This window comes from Corythoichthys intestinalis, chromosome 2 (assembly GCF_030265065.1).
Source record: "Corythoichthys intestinalis isolate RoL2023-P3 chromosome 2, ASM3026506v1, whole genome shotgun sequence".
Taxonomy (NCBI): Eukaryota; Metazoa; Chordata; class Actinopteri; order Syngnathiformes; family Syngnathidae; genus Corythoichthys; species Corythoichthys intestinalis.
In genome coordinates this window covers 35,972,713-35,996,043 of record NC_080396.1, presented here as the reverse complement: position 1 = coordinate 35,996,043, position 23,331 = coordinate 35,972,713, and the positions used below count along the sequence as shown (strand labels likewise).

The 23,331-nt window shown below is 40.0% G+C and overlaps 1 protein-coding gene across 2 annotated transcripts in view; it reads right to left on the bottom strand.

Moving 5' to 3' along the window:
- The window catches only part of creb3l1 (cAMP responsive element binding protein 3-like 1), a 38,416-nt gene that overhangs the window by 7,467 nt on the left and 7,618 nt on the right, over nt 1–23,331 (bottom strand). The window contains exons 2-9 of one of the 2 annotated variants that reach the window (XM_057817494.1): nt 17,970–18,102; nt 14,153–14,239; nt 9,340–9,494; nt 9,175–9,256; nt 8,895–9,085; nt 8,652–8,798; nt 6,829–6,887; nt 3,863–3,931 (exon numbers count right to left, since the gene is read on the bottom strand). In XM_057817494.1, coding sequence (XP_057673477.1) covers nt 3,863–3,931; nt 6,829–6,887; nt 8,652–8,798; nt 8,895–9,085; nt 9,175–9,256; nt 9,340–9,494; nt 14,153–14,239; nt 17,970–18,102 — 923 coding nt within the window. The remainder of the gene's footprint in view (nt 1–3,862; nt 3,932–6,828; nt 6,888–8,651; nt 8,799–8,894; nt 9,086–9,174; nt 9,257–9,339; nt 9,495–14,152; nt 14,240–17,969; nt 18,103–23,331) is intronic. The other variant, XM_057817501.1, reaches the window with a different exon arrangement.

Below are 23,331 nucleotides of genomic sequence, written 5' to 3'. Positions count from 1 at the left end.
GATCCACGGATAGAAAGACTTGTAATTCTTAAAAGAAGAATGTGAGAACAAGTTATAGTAATTTTATATTAAAAACCCCTCTGTATGTTTTCATTTTAATAAAATTTGTAAAATTTTCAATCAAAAAATAAACTAATAGCTCGCCATTGTGGGAGGTAGTGATTGAAATACACCACAAGGTGTCAAGGGTGAGTTTTAAATTAATTAGAGATCTAGCCAAGTTTTCTAGTGCGTTTTGCCCCTCGACTGACGCCGTATTTTCCAGGTTCACTGTACCTTACGTTCCTTTGAGTGTTGACTTCACAATGTACGAGACCTCTGATAGTTTGTATATTGTGACTAAATATTGCTATCTAGTGTATTTGTTGAGCTAAACGAAATGTTTGACCAAAGTCTGAGTATTATTTTGCATAGCTATTTTGATTGGAAATGCCGATACTCTTTGCATTGAGCACGTTTCTTTTTGTGAACATTATTTTTTTGGAGAGATAGAAATATTATTTTTGTTGTGCTTTCAGTAAATGATACTGCAGCGACTTAACTGTTCCGCCCAAATGCATGATGGGAAGTTGGGCAACCATGACTGTCAGTGGTGGCTGCAAATGGTATATCTTCTCTGCGTTGTGATCAATACAGGGCGATTAGAAAAAGATCATCTCCTGTCATTCTTCCCCACGTCGCTCGCCACAATAATTATAATTGTTGTGGAAGAGATGCCAAAGCATATGCCATTAAATAGCGCTGCCCCAATGAATGCCTGTGTCCACTCCACTCACTTGTCTCTGCCTCTTAGCTCTCAACATACATAATACGGCGCCATTGTAGTCTGTTTGCGGCAATCCGTGAGTGGGTTGTTCCGCGCATGCGTTAAATATTTTAACGTGAAAAATTAATTACCGCCCATTAACGCGATGAATTTCACAGCCCTAGTTTGTTTACATTATGGCAGTGCCCAAGAAGTATTTGTTCACATTTCACAAGATACACACCCAAAGACCTTTTTTTTGTTTTACGTTAATAGAATCTAAAATCAACCATTTTTACCCCTTTCCTCTTTTCACCATTGTCAGACTGGACCAAAAAATATCCAGTGGCATTGTGTGTGACCTGGAGAACAGGGTTCTGATGGTTTGTGCTGCAATGGCGCAATGCGAACACTGAGGGGAGACACGCGCACAGGATTTGACCGCACAGCATTTGAGTCGAGCCTTTACAGCCTAATGAACCCAATGAATTTGAGTCAGATATTCAACTGGCACAGTGAGCAAGCCAGGCAGGCAATCAAAATGCCGTTTGGCCAAGGACGTAGGTTTGGTCTCAATATTGGTAGAGAGGATATAACAGCATAACCTACATGTACACTTTTTGCTGGGGACGGGACATTAATAATACCAAACAGATTGGATGAACGGGGGTCAGGGCTACATTTCTCACCAATACAATATGAACCTAACTGATTGATAGGCTAAAAATTGATGCAAAACAAATCTGTATTGACTTATTCACACTGCAATTTTTAAATGTCTTAATCTGATCATTTTTCTTAAAACTTGTCAAATAATTTTCTCCATCTTGTCTTCAGTGTTAAAGGATAACAGATGAATGTGTCAGATTCTTCTGTTTACTCTTTCTAAATATTACTATTTTTTCTTATTAAGCCCATACATCTAAAAGTTGGTCATTTTCACCTAAGTCAGGAAAAAATGCTTTCAAATAATGTTTAATAAAATAAAAGTGAAAACTGGGGAGAAGGGGGTACCTCGGTTCTCTATATTTCTTAGTTTATTTAACGTTAACAGTAGAGAACATCCAGGAGGATATTCCTCTCAAAGCAGCTTCCTCCCAGAGTTTGAGAAATTTGCACAGATTAATGTTACACCAACTCTGATGCAGGTTGGACTTCCAGTAGGAAAATTAGTGGCGTGTTCCCCACCTACACAACATGTATGTTTTTACATTACCTACAGTGGCTGCTGCTGTCGGAAAAAAAAAAAAAACTTCTATTATCTAGAAGTGCACAATAATTATCGGTCCGATAATAGGAATTATGACATCATTCCAATAAATCCAATAACATTAAATATTATCGGGCCTATTAATATTAATTTTGGCACGGTGTCGGTGGATTGGGATGTGTGCGTTTGTTTCCACTCCTGTTTAGCCAGTATGCAAAGTTTTGTTACTGTTCTAGAAGCCTTATTTTTCCATCACTGATTGATGAACCTTACTATGGCAATTAGAAAAAGTTTGCATTTTACAGTGTTATGTTTACAAGTTATTGAGGGGCTTTTTGGTTATTGATAGGCTTGCTGTCCTAAATTTGCCAGGTTAAGAAAGTTGTTTCATGGACCAAGACGACAAGTCTCCTGTTGCACCAAATGTTTTATCTGCTGACAAAGCACAATACCTGTTGGGTTTATGTTTGTTTAAGTTCTGTGCTTATTGTTCAGGGGAACACATCGTCAATGATATTGACTTATTGATTGTGAATGACTCAAATTATATTTATTTGAAAATTTTAATTGGGCACTTTATTTGAAGTCAAAACTGTTCTTGTCTTTGTTTTGTTCATTATAATAATGTTCATGTCATCATGAAAATTCTGGTTAGGTCAAAGGGAAACATATATGCTGAATCCACCACTAGTATTTTTTACCTAAAGGTGTTCAAAAACTCAAATTATATATATTATCGGTTAAAGTATCGGTATCAGCCTTAAAGAGCAGGAAGTTATCAATATCTGTATCGGTTTCAAAAAATGGATATCGTGCATCCCTACTAATATCCCTAGTCTTTGAAGGGGGCGGCATTTTGGATCTCTGTCAGGGGAGGGGGGGTGGATGCGCGTATGTGTGTGTGTGTGTGTGTGTGGGGGGGGGGGTCAAGTCATCAGCCAATCAAACGTGCGTTGGTAATCTTATGTCCCTACTGTCTCTATGCAGACCTACGCCCTTGCGTTTGGCCTTTGTCTTTTGAATAAGAATGCAACTATGAACTCAAATCAATGTTTCCACTTTAACTCAGGGGGGTGTCAAATGGCTTGGACATCTATCTGCCATTGCAATGAAACACGATCACTAAATTTGCCACCCCTCACATTTTAATTGTCGTAAATGGCAGTCAATGAGTTAACTTGAATAAGACACATATAACACAAAAAAACTTGTTTATGGACTTGCTGTGTTGACTCATGGAGACCAGTTTGTGCCGACACAACCTTTCTACCCAGAGATGGTTCTTAAATGTGGGTGGGCTGGATGTGGAGGGTGGGCGTTCCACCATGTAAACTTTAATTACAGACTGCCGCAGACAGAAGCCCCAGTACTTTGCTACAACCGTATCTTCCTCCAAGATAATAGCAGATTAGGCTCATATTGCTATAGCAACAGAAGTGTTTCATATAAATATTGTGTATGAATTAAAAATATGCATTCTGCATTCAACATATGAGCTAAAGACAATAGTTTTCCCCTTGAAATAATATAATGGCTGCCTTTGACAGTCATAGACATCCAATCCATTTTGACTGGGATGGCTGGCACTGGAAAATGAATTCAGTACGGGACCTGAAATTCATACTTGCTAGACACAAATCAAGAAATGACTGATTGCGTTCAGTGTTTGAAAATCATGTCACAAGTGAAACAAGTCAAGAAAATGATAATAGATAGGATAAAAGACACACAAATGGGTGATAAATGAAAAAAGAATGCTCAGTGCACACTAAATAGGAGACTCAAGACTGTTTCACTGTTACAGTGGGTTGTGAGTGTGTTTTTTTCCCTCTTTCTTTTTGCATTTATGTGTTCTTTTGTTATCAGTTGTTGTGAATAATTTACTGACTATGTGTAGAAAGTGTCACCTGTTGGCTGTCTCTAGGTTTTCCACTTTTCTCCACAGGTCACCGTTTTCTGACGTGTAGTTCTCAACCCTGGTGCAACAAAAAAATATATTTACTTTTTTCCTCCCATGATTCTTCCTGATCACCAATTAAAACATGCTTTTAATACTATCATTATTGTCCCTAACTTATTCATACTCAAAATATGTCATCGATATCTACAATTGTATTATATAAATGGAACTTTGTATAAGTGTTTGTGAGTGTATTTGTTCCCTATGGACTACGAAACAGCTGGGTGGATTTTGACAAAATTTTACACATTTGTACTTCATGTGTCTGGAAGTGTTCTTAGATGGGTTTAATCTCTGTAGGCCTCCATTTAGTGTGGAAAATTACCTCGAAACTAAAAAAATTGGCATAGAAAATGCCAATTTTCACTTTTGCACCCAAGCAATGCCGGGCCATACTGCTCGATAAATCCTTCCAGCATACATTAAAAAAAATCATTGGGAAGCCCACATTTCGAGGTTTCATATGTGTCGATTTAACAAACTTAGGCCCCAACAACCGAGCACAAGTAGCATGCCCGGCAACGCCGGGCCATACTGCTAGTCTATCTATGAAATACAGCTATATGTCTGGTGTCAAACTTGAGGCCCAGGGACCAGATCCAACCAGCCACATAAATTTGTGTGGCCTGCGAAAGCAACTCATGTGAGTGAAATTCATAAATCTTACTAAAATACAAAAAATAATTGTTAATTTAAAACATGTTGAGATATTGCAAACATTTGTTGATTTACTTACATATTTTTTATTTACAACAATTTCAGTAACAGATTTTTTTCCAAAACGGATCCTCCACATTCTCTAACCAAAACAACAATGGAGCTGGAGTGGCTTCACTTATCAAAATCCCTCAAAAGACAATTTGGAAATACAGCATCCTTCTGTTGTTATCACAACATGTTCATGAAGCTAGATGTGGAACCAAACCCGTGCCACCACAAAGACCAGGTGTTTATGTAGCCGTGTTGCCGCTATGTTATGGAAAGTATGTTCTTCCTATCCCTGCATTTTCATGTGTCCAATGCTCCAAAAATACTAAAGCTAAAATCTTGTGCATGAAATGACTTGTTGTCTTTGATATTGTTATGATGATGATTGTAATTATGATGATGTTAAATATTATTTACTATAACTACTGTGCTGAGAGATTCGGATTCAGTGTTTATTTGTCATTGTCAGGATAACAACGAAATTCAGGTGCCGTTCACATGGTGACTCTCACAGAATACAAAAAATTTCAAATTTGCATTTATATGGGCCCGTCTCCATTCGAACAATGTCGCAATTCCGCATGAAATCGATGTAGTATTCATGCCAAGCCCTAGGGGGCAGTGCAGATTTACAAGGTGACAGCGAATGATGCATTTTGACCCCACCAAACTCAACCCGGAAAAAAATATGCCCGCCCACTGGAAGCAATGGCATTTTTTTTTTTGTTAAAAAAAGGCACAAAAATTGAAACATCCAACATATTTAATTTAAAACTATTATTAAAACAGTACATTAAAGCCGACATTCCGCCATATTTAATTCTTTTAATGTTTAGTAGCACCACTACGTACGCCCAATGTGACGTGTACGAGTGCTGACGTTATCGGCGAGGTCTCGCGCCGCGGGAGCCTTTGATATGCATGCGGAGCAAGCCCCCCTCAATCCCCCGCAATCGAATTCTTCCACTTTGGAGGCAGGATTCAGAATTTTTCGTCTTCGATTTTAGTCTTCGCCGACACCACATGCACGCGAGGCCATTCCGCTACTCAGTCATTGTGTCGCAGAGTCACCATGTAAACTGCCCCAGTCATTGCGTCTTTGTGTAGCAGAGTCGCCATGTAAACTGCCCCTCAGATTGGAGTTCCAACAACATTACATAGTCCTACAACACTGCGGCTGCACTGCGGATGCAACACAGGCTAACCGCTGCTAGCATGTTGCTAATCAGTACGTCTAGGATGGCACGATTATGTAAACGCATAAATACAAGTGTTACAAGTTTTTTGTTTGTTTGTTTGTTTAGAACAAACGCACAGCACAGAAAGTCCCGAAGTCTCATCTACCTCCTGCTGAATCCATTTTTGGGGATTCTGTGTGTTCCTCTGGTCTGATTTTGCAGTTTTAACTTTGTCTACACACCGCTTACTTCAACCGCACTTCATGTTGTTCTGTCTAAACCGGAAGTCCGTAGCAGAAAATATCAAAGATGGCGGCGCCCAGGTTTCTTTCAGGAAGGTTGTCTATAATTGGATGTGAAATAGGGATCGCAAAAAATATATATAATTCGGGCATGAGAGGGTTGAAATAAATTACATACATTTTCGAAACATTTTTTACTGGCTTGTTTCCAAGACTAAGCATTATTCATTTTTTATTCAAGTATCATAAAATATGCTGTGTTCACGTCATAATTTGAGGGGTGTTTCCTCTTCCCTAACCCTTCAAAATGAATGGAAGGTGATATAATCTCACTAATCTAATCCTTATAATCCATTTGTTTACTTTGAAAGCATCTCATTCAGTGCGCGGCCTCAAATCAGCCGCCTGCTGTTTGCTTCCTGAGTGATCATCCAATAATCCCCAAACTCATGTAGCAACTCAAACCCGACACAAAAACGAATTAAAAAAAAAAAAAAAAAAAGACTGCTCTGCTTTTATGATGAGTCTGGTCTGACCTGTGGCTGCACACTGAGCAGGGAAAATTTTCAAATTAAAAACAGCTGGGTTTCAACTTTCCCATCCATAACATGCGGATTGAGTGCACTCTAATGATGTACACAAGTGGGAAGAGACAGTTGGTTTGCTTAACATCACTTTAGGTTTTAGATACGTGTAGAGATTTAACATGGTAAATCAAACAGGACGTGCCACTGATGTTATATTTAAAGAATAATGGGAAATTGGCTAGAAAAAAGGTAACTCACTTTTTCTCCAGACATTCCACATATTCTTTCTTCTTTCTCCGACTCTCCTGAGCTGAGATCTGTTTTTTTTCCCCAGGAAAACATTGGATTAAGATATGTTATATTTCAGTCTTCCGATATATTTATTTACAGTGGGGCAAATAAGTATTTAGTCAACCACCAATTGTGTAAATTCTCCTACTTGAAAAGATTAGAGAGGACTGTAATTTTCAACGTGGGTAAACCTCAACAATGAAAGACAGAATGTGGAAAAAAAACAGAAAATCACATTGTTTGATTTTTAAATCATTTATTTTCAAATTGGAGTGGAAAATAAGTATTTAGTCACCTACAAACGAGCAAGATTTCTGGCTGTCAAAGAGGTCTAACTTCTTCTAACGAGGTCTAACGAGGCTCCACTTGTGACCTGTATTAATGGCACCTGTTTTAACTCATTATCGGTATAAAAGACACCTGTCCACAAACTCAGTCAGTCACACTCCAAACTCAACTATAGCCAAGACCAAAGAGCTGTCGAAGGACACCACAGACAAAATTGTAGACCTGCACCAGGCTTGGAAGACTGAATCTGCAATAGGTAAAACGCTTGGTGTAAAGAAATCAACTGTGGGAGCAATTATTAGAAAATGGAAGACATACAAGACCATCGATAATCTCCCTCGATCCGGGGCTCCGTGCAGGATCTCACCCCGTGGCGTCAATATGATAACAAGAACGGTGAGCAAAAATCCCAGAACCACATGGGGGGACCTAGTGGATGACCTACAAAGAGCTGGGACCACAGTAACAAAGGCTACTATCAGTAACACAATGCTCCGCCAGGGACTAAAATCCTGCACTGCCAGACTTGTCCCCCTGCTGAAGAAAGTACACGTCCAGGCCCGTCTGCGGTTCGCTAGAGAGCATTTGGATGATCCAGAAGAGGACTGGGAGAATGTGTTATGGTCAGATGAAACCAAAATAGAACTTTTTGGTAGAAACACAGGTTCTCGTGTTTGGAGGAGAAAGGATACTGAATTGCGTCCGACGAACACCATATCCACTGTGAAGCATGGGGGTAGAAACATCATGCTTTGGGGCTGTTTTTCTGCAAAGGGACCAGGATGACTGATCTGTGTATAGGAAAGAATGAATGGGGCCATGTATCGAGACATTTTGAGTAAAAATCTCCTTCCATCAGCAAGGGCATTGAAGATGGGACGTGGCTGGGTCTTTCAGCATGACAATAATCCCAAACACACAGCCAGGGCAACAAAGGAGTGGCTTCGTAAGAAACATTTCAAGGTCCTGGAGTGGCCTAGCCAGTCTCCAGATCTTAACCCCACAGAAAACCTGTGGAGGGAGTTGAAAGTCCGTGTTGCCCAACGACAGCCCCAAAACATCACTGCTCTAGAGGAGATCTGCATGGAGGAATGGGCCAATACCAGCAACAGTGTGTGAAAAGCTTGTGAAGAGTTACAGAAAACGTTTGGCCTCCGTTATTGCCAACAAACGGTACATAACAAAGTGTTGAGATGAACTTTTGGTATTGACCAAATACTTATTTTCCACCATGATTTGCAAATAAATTCTTTAAAAAAATCAAACAATGTGATTTTCTGTTTTTTTTTTTCCTCATTCTGTCTCTCATGGTTGAGGTTTACCCATGTTGACAATTACAGGCCTCTCTAATATTTTCAAGTGGGAGAACTTGCACAATTAGTGGCTGACTAACTACTTATTTGCCTCACTGTACATGCATTTCAATTCAGGTATAAAATAAAGCAGCCTACAGGAAAGGGCCAGATTGCATTTTTGATTGAATACCGTCTTGCTCAATATACCTTATTTTTGATCTTCCGTCTAACTCTTTTCAAAGCCTTCTCTTCACTTTTGGTGAGAGGAAGTTTGTTGGGTACAGGGTATCCCTCAGCAACAAGGGTACGTTTCTCTTCCTCTGTCAGCAAGAGGGGTCCGGAACCCTGCAGTTTCTGCACAGTCAAAAAAATAAAGGCAATGAGTGAGAGTATTAAATGCATGTTTTGATCAGGGGGGGAAATAAGGAAGAGATGAGAAAGGCTACTGACATGTGGCGCAGTTAGTAGCGGTGAAGACGAGATGGCCGTGGATGAGGAGGCAGAACCGCGGCCCGTCGGCCTCTGTTGTGGCTGCGGGGAAGCCGGAGGCAGAGCCAGGTGTGGGGAGGTGGGCGGCAGGGAGCCGTCACTGTCACCATGGTTACTGCTGGGTGGAGTTGGGGGAAGTTGCAGGCCGTCGTCTGGGGAAGGAGTGAGGTAAAATAAAATAAACTACTGATAAGAATGGTGGCTGAAAAATTGAAGGAAAAACTGAGGGTGCTAAGTGTACCAGTGGGCCGGCAGGGGCACTGTCCCATCTCGCTTGGTTCATCTTTTATAGTCACTGGCTTAACATCATCAGGAGGACAGACCTGAACCAACCAAACACAGCTCCTTCCATCAACCAGAACATGTGAAATGAGAAGAAAATCTGTCTCTTGCTGGTAATGCTTACCGTGTGTCTCCATAGTGCCCCTCTACGTGCAGGGGCGGGGCTTAGGATGAAGGGTGGGCTATCAGCAGGCAGCGCATCTGACCCATGAGCCACATCCGGCTCTTCCTGTTTCACCAAGATGGTCGACAGTTCCTGACTGAAGGTCCATTCAAATTCTAAGACAGAGAGTGGTCGAGAGACAATCAATGACTATATTTTTTTCAAAATTATAATTAAATCTTAAATTATGACCTTTGATTACATGTTAAGGTGTAATGAAATCATATTTTATTCATTTATTGTGTGTTCTTTTGACAATAAGAAACAAATGTTGTTGTTATAAACTAAAAGAAGGCAACGTTCAATTATGCATGCGTGTTTTTTTTTTTTTAACACATTAAAGTGCTATAACAAACACAAAGACAGAAAATCAAGTGACCCCACGTACCACCTCGACTCAGTCCACCAACCAGATCAATTCAATTTTCTTTTGAACAGAGACACATACCCTTTTAGATGCTGTGGATCTTAAAGTACAACAATTATGTGAATCATACATGAGTGTAATTATACGGTTGAACATGAAATTTGGCATGAATAAACACACCTCGCCTGTCAACATAGCTAGAGCATTTTAATTGCTCCTCGCTTGCATTGCTCGATTTGGGTGGACATAAAGATAGTGATTGTTAGTTCACACATACTGTACATCAGACAAAAATAACATAATTGGTAATAAGGAACGGGCTTGACTGACTTACGTAAAAAGTCAGTTTCTTTAACTCACGGATTTCAGTATAGTGTTGAAAGTTCAGCATCTTTACTCCTAGTGAGGTCCAAATGGATTTAAATATTTCCACCAAATTATACACCATCAGGCTGTTGTATATAATATAAAGGTTATGGTTTGAAAAAAAAGGATGAAGACTGCCATGCCAGCGGGTGAATGGCAAGCACTCGTGTGATCTCAGCAGAACAGAAACGATAGTTGGTGTAGCACGGCAGGCGACAGCAGTAAAATTCTTGCTTCTCCTCAACGAGGAGCCCAGTAAATCTGAGCGAAATGGCTCACAACTGTGAGCCTCATTATGTGAGTTTATAATGACAATAGTATTGAATGGTCAGGGGTCGGGAACCTATGGCCTTGCAAGCCACATGTGGCTGACAGCTGCATCTGGCTCGCAGACAAATCTTTAATTATTTAAAAAACAAAACAAAAAAAGGTTTGTTATACTTCTTTGCGCATTGCGCGAAACGGCGACGGTCTCCGGCGACTAGAAAGCCGGTTCGCAATAATTTTAGTGTTTTAATGTTTACTCATCTAGCAATCGCATAGACAACGCAGATGAGGCAAAGACACTGTTCAAGTGGGGTTGCGGTATTTTGCTGTCGAAAATACCGGCCAATGTGCGCATGTACGTGAATTAAACTTCCCTCATTTTTAGTTTTGTTTTCCGCGTTGTCAGCTAATTTTAGAAACCCTTTTGATAAGATGGCAAAAAGAAAAAAAGATTAGTAGTATCACACTTTTAAGCAGGAATGGACAGAGGAATTTGCCTTTGTGGAGAGAGCAGGTTCTGCGGTATGTTTAATATGCAATGATAAAATTGCATCTATGAAAAGGTCAAATATAAAGCGGCACTTCGACACCCGCCATACTGCAGATGCATCGAAATATCCTGCGGCGGACAGCAGGAAGAAAGTATGTACTATCAAGAGTGCAAGCTAGTCAGCAGCAACTCTGTGTTTGGGCCCAACAAGGTGACTGGAATTGGCTAGCTTTGCTGGCACGGATGGGGAGTATGCCAAAGCATTCACGCTTGATGTTGCCAATGAACTTTTTGACGACTTTTCGGATAAAGACAAGATAATTAAACGGATAAAAGACATGCCTCTGTCGGCAAGAACTGTTGTTGATCGTACCATCATGATGTCAAATCAAATTGAAGCAGGTGAAGGACATAAATGCGGCATTGTTTTTTTCTCTTGCTTTGGATGTGTCAACAGACGTAAGCAATTTATCCCAGTTCAGCGTGATTGCAAGGTTTTGACTATGAAAGGGACAAAAAGAGGGGATGATTAATTCAACTCCTTCACTGAGTTCGCTAAAGAAAAAAAAAAATCTACTGATGGATAAACTTGTTTCGGTGTGCCCTGATAGTACTCCGTACATGCTGGGCAAAAACAGAGGATTCGTGGCGTTTCTTCGTGAACATGAAAAGAGACACATTCTAAGTTTCTCAACGCCTGCATGAAGCTTAACCTCACCAAGTATCAACCAGACTACAAAGCCATCAGCAAAATCATGCAACACCAGAAGTCGCATTAATGGTAAGAAATACTCATCATTGATTAGCAACAGCATAACAACGTTATCAAAAAGAATTCAGAGACTTATTGTACTTTAAAAGTATTGAAATTACCAAAAATGCTCACATTACATGTATGTTTCGTTTTAAACATATTGTATGGTTCTCACGGAATTACATTTAAAAATATGGAAAATGAGTGAATGAATGGTGTTCATGGCTCTCTCAGCCAAGAAGGTTCCCGACCCCTGCTGTAGCATCTAAAGTCAGTTGATGACTTGATCCTTTAGGGTATTTTTTTGGTGTGTGTGTGTGTGTGTGTGTAATGTTTTATTGCATCTAATATGGCAAGTGATTTGAGATGAAATTGACAAAGGGATGAAAGAAAACCGTCTGTTACATGAGCCACCATGTGGTCAAAAAATGTTTGACGAAGCTGTGTTATAATCTTGGAAATTTGACTTTTGGATGACACAGTTTTGTTCCTTGAATGTTGCCTTTCAGTTGTTAGTCAACCCCTCCATGCACGAACCATGATTTTTTTCCCCCCTGAATGTTTTAATTACATTCACATAGGACAGTGGTCTCAAACTTGAGGCCCAGGAGCCAATTGCAAAACAAAAAAAACAACAACAAAAAAGAACAAAGACAAACTCAAGTCTGAGTCGTGTATATTTTGCTCTGGGAATTGTATTTACTTTTTTGTTTGTTTTTATCTCTTGTGACCTTACATAGCTGAACTCTTTGGCTGCCATTGACAACAATAGACATCCAATCCATTTTGACTGGGAGAGGCTGGAAGCAATCAAATGATCCCTTCCAGTCGCCCCCAGTTAAAATGGATTGGACGTCTATTTCCATCAATAGGTGTTTTTCAATATCGATTCCCCTTTTTTTTTTTTTTTTTTTTTAACTATCACAACACATTATGTGAACTGGGCTGGCAGTGATAAGTTAAACTAATGATAAACGTTGAATAGTGTAGTGACCACTGTCCCCGAAAGGGTTAAAGCTTGCATTGTGGAGCATTGCTTGCAGTCTGTCGAAATCCATACACAAGTCACGAAATGTTCAGAATGAACGTTTATTAATTCTACATGAATGGTCGAGTCATACGGTTCTTTTTTTGTTGGGAAACTTACAGAATTTTGAAGGAAAAAAATGAGAAAGCAAATCAGGACATGTGAAAACAGAGGTTCTACTGTATTTTTAATGTGTTCCTAAGGTTTTTATTTTTTTATTTTTTAGATAACATGCTTAGCTCCCTTGGTAATTTCTGTGTTCAGCTCATTATATTTAGATTAGGGCAAAGACATTTTTAATGTAAGGATAAACAGTAACATGACTTTAAATAAAGATATCGGTCCACAGCAGATTATGAAAATATACAGTAGTCCGCACAAAAAGCTTAAATTCAGCCTACATTCTGTTGCACTTCCCAGCTTTAACACTCAATAGAACTAGTCACCTAAACAGTGCCATTCCATTAGCTCAGAGGTCAAAACCTGACATGTTAAAACCAACTGGGAAGACTAGCATTGAACGATCATGTTTCACTGCCATTGATGGCGATGCATCCTTTGATTTTTCTGAAAGCGGCCCACAGAGAAAAAGGTTTGGACATCCCTGCTTTAAATGAAGACAGGTGAGGATCATATTGTATTCTCAGTGTGTTGCTGCAATTTGAAAACTCAATTTTCCAGTAAAAGTAATTAAACATATTACGTATTTTTGGTATTCTTGGGCTTTCAACTCCTCCACCAGAGCACTAATATTTTTCTGCTGCAGTCCGACAACAGCAATATCTGTGGTGAGAAAAACCAGAGACTCCTTAATGTCCTCCACTTCCGCATTTTTAAACTTCATTGGCCGCATAAGAGCTTACATTACGCATTTGGCTTTTCCTTGCGTAGTCTTTGTGATTCTAAAGCATTTGATTGCAGCATGTCGCGTGCCGTGTGTTAACGTAGTCCGTCTCTGGCAAAGTTCAAACCAAACCACACAGGCATTTAAATTTTCTTTTTTGTTTTTCCATTTGAATTTGACTCAATTTTCAGTAAGAGCATGTAATTTAATGAGGATTTGATTGAATTAAGGCCGAGTGTGTGTGTGTGTGTGTGTAAGACAGTGAGAAAGAGAGACAGAGATGTTCTTCTGGCTTCAGCTAAACCACACTCAAAACCATATGCTTGTCATAGTAGTAGTGTGTGTGTGCATGCGTGTGTGTGCATGTGCACGATAGGTGGGCAGGGCTTACTTTAAGTGGGAAAATTGCACAGGCAGAAGGATACCCAGGATAAACGGAGAACAGACAAGCACATGAACAGCGGGACAAAACTAGACCAGGAGGAGAAGTAGAACCTGCACCTCTTGTATACATTTTACATTTTGGTTCATAACATGTGCATGCTTGTTTGTCAACACAAAATGACTGAAAACGTTCTAGACAACACCAGCTCGTACCTTTATGATCTATTCTTTCGGGGACGACAAAAGCAAGTCAAGGAAAAAGAGGAGTCACCCACCAGAGTCTTGGTCCATCTTGACTGACAGGGCAGGGCTCTGGGGGGCGGAGTCTTCACTCAAAGAGTAACTGTGTTCCCCTTGGATGTCTGTGAAATTGAAGCATGTTATTAGTGTATTTGGATTGCTGACAAAATACATTTATAGACAATTTTGCATACACAGGGGTCGACAATATAAATGGCCTGGTGGGCCCGGACGTACTTTGAAAACCGTCAGGGCCACCAGAACGCTCCAACTACTGGCCCGGTGGGGCCAGTAAAAGTAATGCGTCGATTAAAAAAAAAAAAAAATCTTATTTCACATTGATTCCCAATGTTTCCGTGTTTTTGATGACATTTCACTATCTCGATGAAAAGATAACCTTACAGTCTATGCAACCAGCCGTTACTCTCTTTGGGATGCACACCTCGTTCACTCACTCGCTCGCTCCCGCGTGTACGTGCGCAACCTGATTACTGCTCCTGATTCATTGTCAGTATCTCTGTACCCACCTCACGTTATACTACAAGACGACATGTTTCTGAAACCCCCAGCACCCGGCTAAGCACCAGGAGAAAAAGACTACTCAAAAAAGAGAAAGTCACCAGAAGCGCTATATGTATATATACAGTATATATAAATCCAATATGAAAAGAAAAGGGAAAGTTACAGCCCCTGTAGCTAGACCGCTGGAATTGGCTCGGCTACAAAGAGACTGTGAGGTGTGCAGATCAATGCCCAAATATGCAGAAAAGTAAGTTGGAGAAAATATAATGAGTACATAACATATGATAATTCATCTGCGTGACTACGGAGAAAATAATATCGCCATAATGACGGTCTAGCTTGAAAATTGTTAGCCATAACTGCCCTGGTCATCTCTTTGGCTTTAAATTGTTGCTGTGACAACCGAGGGAGACTACCTGAGGGCGGTAAGGGGAAGACAGGAAAGCTTCGCTCAGGCACGGGGCTCTCCTGTAGGCCTGCCTCCCCCTGAAGCTTCCAAGAAAAAATGTTGGCTATACTGGATAGATTATGGTATTGGAATAGGATTATTTGCACTAAATCTATGTTTGTGCACCATTTTGTTGCACTTTTCATTAAATCTAGCTTAGAAAAAAATACATGTTATTCAAGCAAATTGTTCTTTTTCGTGATTATTGGAATCAATAACTGATGCGTTGACCTGGGCCAGTGGCTAATTTTCCTTATTGTCTACCCCTGATACAGTATTTGTTACTAGAATACGTGGTTACCCATTGTCTGCAGTTACAGGACATTTGCCGTACCAACCATTAAATCACACAAAACTTTATAATCAACATGCAAAATACTATAAAACACACAAATATATTTTTCCAAATACCAAATAAATCAGGATTACCCACTACGATGGATAAATATTAACTTGTGCCCTGTACAGTGACAATAAAAAGTCTTATACACTCTGCTGCTAATACAGTATACTCACCACTATATGATAATATACTCACTTTAGAGTAAATTTACTTGTCCTAAGAGCCATTTTCCCCAAAAAGTAAAAGAATGCTTGAAAAGATTTATATTAATAAAATAAAATAAAATAAATAAATAATACTGCATGTCAGGAGTACCTCTAAGCTGGAAAAAAAAATCATTTTGCCCTGTACAGTGACAACATTACTCATTCATTTTCTGAACTGCTTGTCCTCACGAGGGAGCCTATTCCAACAAACAACAGGCAGGGTACATAGAGACAGACAACCATCCACACACACGCTCACACTGACAGAAAATTTAGAATGTTCAATCAGCCTATCATGCATGTTTTTGTGATGTAGGAGGAAGCCGGAGTAGCTGGAGAGAACCCATGCAGGCACGGAGAGAACATGCAAACTCCACACAGGCAGGCACAAGAACTTCCCAACAATCACAGAACTGTGGGGCTGACGGGCTAACCACTCTTCCACCGTGCCACCACGCAGTGACAACAAAACCCTTTTAAATCCTTTGAATACTTTTTGCCTATTCAGAATCCTTTGAATGCCCACATTAATATCATTAATTCATTCATTTTCCATGCCGCTTTTCCTCACGAGGGTCGCGGGAGTGCTGGAGCCTATCCCAGCTAACTCCGGGCCAGAAGGTGGGGTGCACATACCTGTCAAGTTGTACGGTTTCGGCGAAATTTGTACAAGTGAGCACTAATTTTTAACTGTGTACGCCGTACGTTCAAAATCTGTACGTTTTTCGTGCATTAGTTTTTTTTCTCCGTTCGGATTTTGTCACTGTTTCGGCAATGAGATAATGTGCGTTACTATGCGTTACTACGTTGGTTGAATGACGCAAGAAAAGTCAGAGACACGGAGAGAGAAGAAAGGGAGTGGGAAGAGTGTTGTGACGCTGTTGCAAACGCGATGCTAGGCGAGGTGGCTCCAATACTTCCTGACTGTGTCTGTCTCCGACAGCCTACAATTTACGCGCACTTGATGCTACACTAGATATCACATGCATTTTGAACTAGATGCGAAATGACAGACTCGGCGGCGTTAGTAAACAGCCGCCATCTTAAAGCAGTAGACTTCTCAGAAAGGCTCTGTTTGCAGTGAACCTTCCTAGCGAACCTAAGTTACTTTTTATCTATAATACTCCTAAATCGGCAAAATCTTGACTTGAATCTACCTTTAAATGATGAAACTGTTTAAAAACTTTAACATGTCGAAAGGAGACAGAAGGGAACTAATGCAAAAACGGGAGCAATTTTAACAACTTTAACGGTTGATTCACAACATTAAATGACTTCCAAACATAGCAAAGGTTACTATGTTTTTTATTTTTTTGAATGGAAAAAAAAAAAGAAATGTAACACCAGTTACTTTGCCAAGTAACTAATTACTCTTACATTAAGGTAACTGAGTTAGTAACTCAATTACATTTTGTGAGAAGTAATTTGTAACTGTAATTGATTTCTTTTTTAAAGTAAGATTAACAAAATCTCGCACGCTATATAAAACGTTGTAAGATTAGTCACCAATTTGTAAGGGCAAAACCGTTACTATTTGTAAGAGTCCCAAACAGCCTCGAGTTGACAGGTATGGGTACACCCTGAATTGGTTGCCAGCCAATCGCAGCACATTAAAATCATATTTTAATCAATTTAGAGAGCATTTGTTGACCAGTCGCTTAAAAAATATAAACTCTTCTCTTCCTCTGGCCAACATGCACCCTCTTACCAAGTTTCATGACCGTGCATGTCATAGTCTCCACAACACAAACGAACAGACACACAGATTTGTGTGAATTACAGTGCAACTGAAATATAAATATGGAAGTGACATTGTGTTTTGGAGTACAATGGAGGAAGCCTAACAAAAGATGACTTGAAGTAGTAATCACATCGCAGTAGCTGCTTGGTGACACTTTTCAACTGTTCAAAGTCCAAATTTTTCGAAGCCAAAGCTAATATACACTTCTGAATTTTGGAATTTGACCCATGTGAGAGAGGAAGGAGGTGAACTATGAACATTTTAAAAGGGAAACTCAATACAGTTGGTCTCCTTGCCGAGTTGGCTTACAAACGTAGCCCAATTGAGGGTTTGGGGTTCATTTGTGAGCAGATGTTGGCTGAGAGGTCAAGCAACTGGCCAGTGTACAGGAATCCAAGGAAATGAAAAGAATTTTATAAGGTTATCGGGGCTAGAGAGTGTTTCTTGGATTTTACCCATTTGAAAGCACATCTTCAAGCTGCAATTGGCAACAAGCGAGAGGTCATGGAAAGCATCACTCATACTTTTTTGCAGTCCGGTACAGCAGTATCAAATAAATATATAAAGATTAGATAAAGATGGTGATTTTGACCTGGGCTGCTGTCTATGTCCATGTGGAGAAAAGGATGTCTGTCTGCCAGCGGGGGGCGCTCTAAGAGGTGGTCTTCAAAGAAACTGCTGAATAACTCACTGTTGAAGTCGTCCATTTGGTCACCTGAGAAAGGCTGTAAAACAGAAAGATACAATTGGATTTAAGAAGGTGGGACACTCGTTCTGTAGTTGTACGCTGAGCGAAGATATACAATAATTTGCATAGAAATGTTTTTGTTTGTGTGTTTGTTTTAATCATTCATAATTTTATTGGAATTGAACAAATATTGATACTATTTGGTTGTTTTTGTTTTGTTCTGAACAATCTTAACCCTCTATTGTCAAATGTTTCACATTTGATACACCTAAAATTTTATGAATTTGAGAGTAATTCAGAATTTTGACATTTCTTTTTGAAAAAAAAAAGATTGATGCAAGTCAACACATGTATCTGCAGGTTCTATGAGAAAAAAAAAGGTTTAGCTAGAGTTTTAGATATTAGAGCACTTATTACCAGTGTTGGGAATAACGGCGTTACGTAACGGCGTTATTTTTTCAGTAACTGGGTAATCTAACTAATTATTTTTTCCACCGTTACAACGCCGTTACCGTTACTGACGGTCAAAAGCGGTGCGTTACTTACTTTGAATAAATTGAAGAAACTACCAGCCGTAGCGAGTCTGCTCTGTTTATTTGTCATCCAAGACTTGGGGTGCGTTCAGGTTCATGGCAATGAAAATAGTAAACACACATAGCCTACCTTTGCAAGAACGATGGAGTTGCCGTTTGATACGGTCATAATGTGCAGGTCCTGCACCCATTCGCAGCAAAACTGTTCGTAGCTTTGTAGCGATTTGTAATTTCGGAATCGCTGATGAGTTTTGTAAGATACACCAAACAATAAATACAGCAGAATGTCCATTTCGTGTAATTATGAAAGCCCGTCGACATCTTTACTCCATTTGTCTTCGGCTTGCTCGTAAGGGTCAACATTGTTCCCAGCCTTAGGTTTGATCACATATCTGTTCTTCGCCTTAGTAACGAGTTTGTCTCTTTATCGAACTGGTTAATTAAACTGTTAAAGTTTAATGTCCCGTGAGCCAGACCTGCTTCCAATATGGCTGCGTTGTTGTCAAATCTCACGTGATCCCCCATTCTGTGACGTAAACACTCGAGCCTAATAACGTACGTATCTTTGTTGTTAATAAATTTTTTTTAAACAAACTTCAGAGCCGGTGTTTTCACAAACAAACCGTAACAGCGCGTGCGGCAAACACACACACGCAAAACAGATGCAGAGGGATATAATGGCAGAGCATTCAGAGGAAAATTTGTCCTTTACGAGGTGGAGATATAAATACTATTTCAAGTTGGTCGACATTAAAGGAAAGAACGTGCATGTAAAGTGTAATTTATGTCCCGGGGCAAAGCTTTTGTCGACATCTGTGGTAAGCAATTCAAATCTGTTTATTTTTGTTGCAATTCAAGTGTAGGATAAATCTGGTGCTGGTGAGGTGCAATAAATATTACAAGGTTCGATAACACAACTACCTGTCTGTTCTTCTCTATTCAACTGACTCGAATACTGCTCAGAAAATTTTTAATTCTTTGACATACAACAACTTCTTTTTAAAGAAACGGAAATAGTTACTTTCCCTGGTAACGATTTACTTTTACTATAGAGTAATTCAGTTACTAACTCAGTTACTTTTTGGAAGAAGTAGTGAGTAACTATAACTAATTACTTTTTTAAAGTAACGCCCAACACTGCTTATTACACATATTCATTTTGACATTTCTTTTTTACAAATTTGAAAAAAAAAAAAAGGTTTCATTAGGACCTTATTTTTCAAATGTTGGGATTCTCTTATAATTGCTTCATGTTGCAGGTCTTTAAGGGTTAAATTGATGGTTTTGCAGATGTGAGGATTCCGCCGACCCCACCAATACGAATTGTGTGCGTCCATTTTGCTAGAATAAGATTCTTCCACCAAGACCAATTACTTCCACCGAGATTTTTTTTTGTTCTTGATTATGAATCTGAACTAGGGCTGACCGATATTGGAAAAAACTAATATTGCAACTTTTGGGGGGTTTGCGATATATTGCAATTCGTATTGGGATAATTAAAACGAGAAGAATTTCTCCAGATGACTTGAATAGCCCTGTTTAGCTGGCTCATCATGACCACATTCATATTCATATAAAACCGTTCAATCCAGGCTAAGAGGGTTCATATGTGAATGATGAAGATTGCTGTATTTAAAAGGGATCCAGGAGGCCATGTAAAAGCATCGTATAAAATGTAAAAGCCTAGCATAACAACAACAATAAAAGCAGCTTGCCCGTAGAACATTTTACGGCACAAAGCACAAGCTGCGTGAGAGAATTTCTGGGCAATATCTCCCCCCTTCAACGGGCAGAACTGCATCGCCAGTGCCCAAAAAGCAAAAAATGTTGATGTTGTCGACAAGCGCGACACGCCAAGGAAACTTCTCATGAATATCCTGCAAACAAATCCTGTCAAGTCACAGGTGGTTCCTTTGGAGCTGCAGCCATCTTCAGTGAACACCAGTATTACCACCAAGTGTCCAAGCTTGGAGCTCTCCGAGTGGTATCTCCTGAACGTAACGTACAAAAAAACAGAACAAAACAAAACAAAAAAAATCGCACGTCCTCCGATGGGACCATTACGCATGTACACATTGCGATGGCGATGTTCAAACGATGTATTGTTTAGGCTTCATTTGAACTTTTTAGTTTGTTTGCGGTTCCAGATATTCCAGATATTTTACAGCATTTAATGCATTTGCTGAAGGTGTGATGACATTAGGGGTGTGACAATATATCGAAATGGTGATATATCGTGATACTTTGTATCCCAAAAGGTTATCGATATGCTCCTGCCAAGAATCGAGATATCGTTTTAAAAAGGTGTCAATGTCTAAAAAAATATTAATAAAAAGGAACCAACAAGCTGCTACCAAAATCTTCCACTATAATAGTGTCTCAGTTAACTCTAAGGCTGCATTGACGTTGCACGATGCCCAATCCTTTTAGACTGGGGGTTTTCAGGGCATTTACAGGTCACTTGCGGTTCATTTTGGGGCATTTATAGGTCATTTTCTGTTGAGTTTGAGTCACTGCCTATTCATTTGGGTGATTCCCAGGTCACTTCCTGTTCTGTGACTCAAAATCAACAGGAAGTGACCCATAAAATACCCCAAAATCAACAGGAAGTAACTGAAGATCAACAGGTAAATGACCTTAAATGGCCATAAAATTACCTCATTGCCTGGCATTGGCTGCCACTGACGGCCATAGACGTTCAATCCGTTTGAAGTGGGACATTCGCTGCCACCCTCCCTCCCATTTCAAATGGATTGGACTTCTACTAGTGATAATCGCATTCCAATTCACAGCAGAAGCTTGTTTTTCTGTTTATGAGTTGTCGGTCAGAAAATCATTCTAAAGCCTGAGTTATGCTCCCGTGTTGCGGTGACAGCGAAGTGATTACGGCGTCAATGAGCATTCGATAGTTCTGCGGTGAGGGAACGCGTTGCTCTAAGCCACTAGAGGGGTGTGGCGTTATGTTTGTACGATTTTGGGGCACGCTTGTTGACTTTTGCTAGTCTAGTTTAACGGAGAAAAAATAAACAATGCAAGATGGAACTCTTGAATGTAAATCTTCTCCTCATCAACACTGAATAAATGTTGATCATAGAAATGTTGAGGGGCAGGCGACACAGAAGCCGGTTTCGAGGCGGTCTGGCCGACTTTTGATGACGCACAGAGAATTCTAGACTCAAGAGCTAGCTGTGGCGGCTAGCTTCAAACTGGCGTCGAGCACTGCGTCCAAGGTCTGCTAAACCCTCCAGCCCGATTTGTTTGCCGTGTCCTACAACCAGCCAGTGGGAAGCCATAACAGATTTCTGGCATCTATGGAACTCCCCAAACTCCGTTGGGAGCCTTGATTTTAACGTTATCATAAAAAGCACCGAGGCACTCTCAGTCAGTTATGATGTATCGTGTGTGAACTGTCTGTTATTGAAAATTAAAGATCAAAACAACTCTTTTGACACCAAACCTGTGCTTTATTCTTCATATACTTGAAGTGTGACACGTAAATAAGTCACAGACTCACAGCAAACATATGTACACAATAAATGATGAAGTGCACCGACCAAAAATACGACATAAAGAGATAAAAAGTTGGCAGTTTTTGGCCGACTGGGTCACTGCTTCGTGTGGCCACTCGATTCCGAACACACACGTCTCGGTGGTTCTTCCATTTTTTTTTCAATCGCCGACCTTGCCATTTGGCAATCTTAATAATGTCTTGACGAGACTTGCTCTTCGATGATACTCCCGTCGGCTTTTTGCGTGTAGAGAAATGTTTCACAATGGCGGTGATTTCGCGCTAACAGGAAACAACAGTCTGAGCGAACCAATCACAGTCCATTTTGACGTGACGCTAGGCTGACGCTAGTGTTTGAAAAATCAATAGGACCGCGTCAGGTTATGGCGCAGGGTCGTAAATCCGGTCTTCCTTGACGGTGCAGGTCTGACGCGGAAGTATAACTCGGCCTTAACATATTCTACAAATGTATCGCAAATCGTTGTATCGCCATATCGTCAGATCATCGTTATCGTGAGCTTTGTATCGCGTATCGTATCGTGAGGTACCAAGAGGTTCCCACTCCTAGATGACATACTAGGTTTTATTCAGATCTCATCCAGACTGTGCATTTGTTAGCAAGGAAAATTCCATTTGCTTCTTTGAGATGCTTAAATCAGTGTCAGACTTTGTTACATACGCTTTTCATTCATTGACCTTCAGTCAGAAAGGTTTCTCGATCCTCGCTGATTATACATGGGTTTCATGTGATTATGCATAGAACATTTTCTGTGCAAAGGTTTTCAAGTAACTACATTGCTTATAGTACATAATGATAAATTTATTATCTTGCATTTAAATCAGTTAAAACTGTCTATAACGACCCAAATGTCACCTCCTGTATGATGTCATTATATCAAACACATGTTCGTCCTGGACCGATGTGTCACCAAGCTGAGATGTTCTGGAAGCCCAGGAGAGAACGGTGCTCGGACTTCATGGGCATCCAGACAGGTTTTGATGTGAAAGAGGCAGTAAAACTAATTTCAATGTATTATTCCAGGAAACAAGTGTGAGCTCATGTTCAAAAATAGCATGAACTGTCGCTGCATGGTCAGTCACTCACAAGCGTGAATTGAAAAAAACTAGTTTGTTGTCATAGCAGTATGAATCACAAAGCATCTCCTCAGGTTCATTTCATGTTCCACATCCATCCAGAAATTGTATAGAGCAATTACTATGCAAT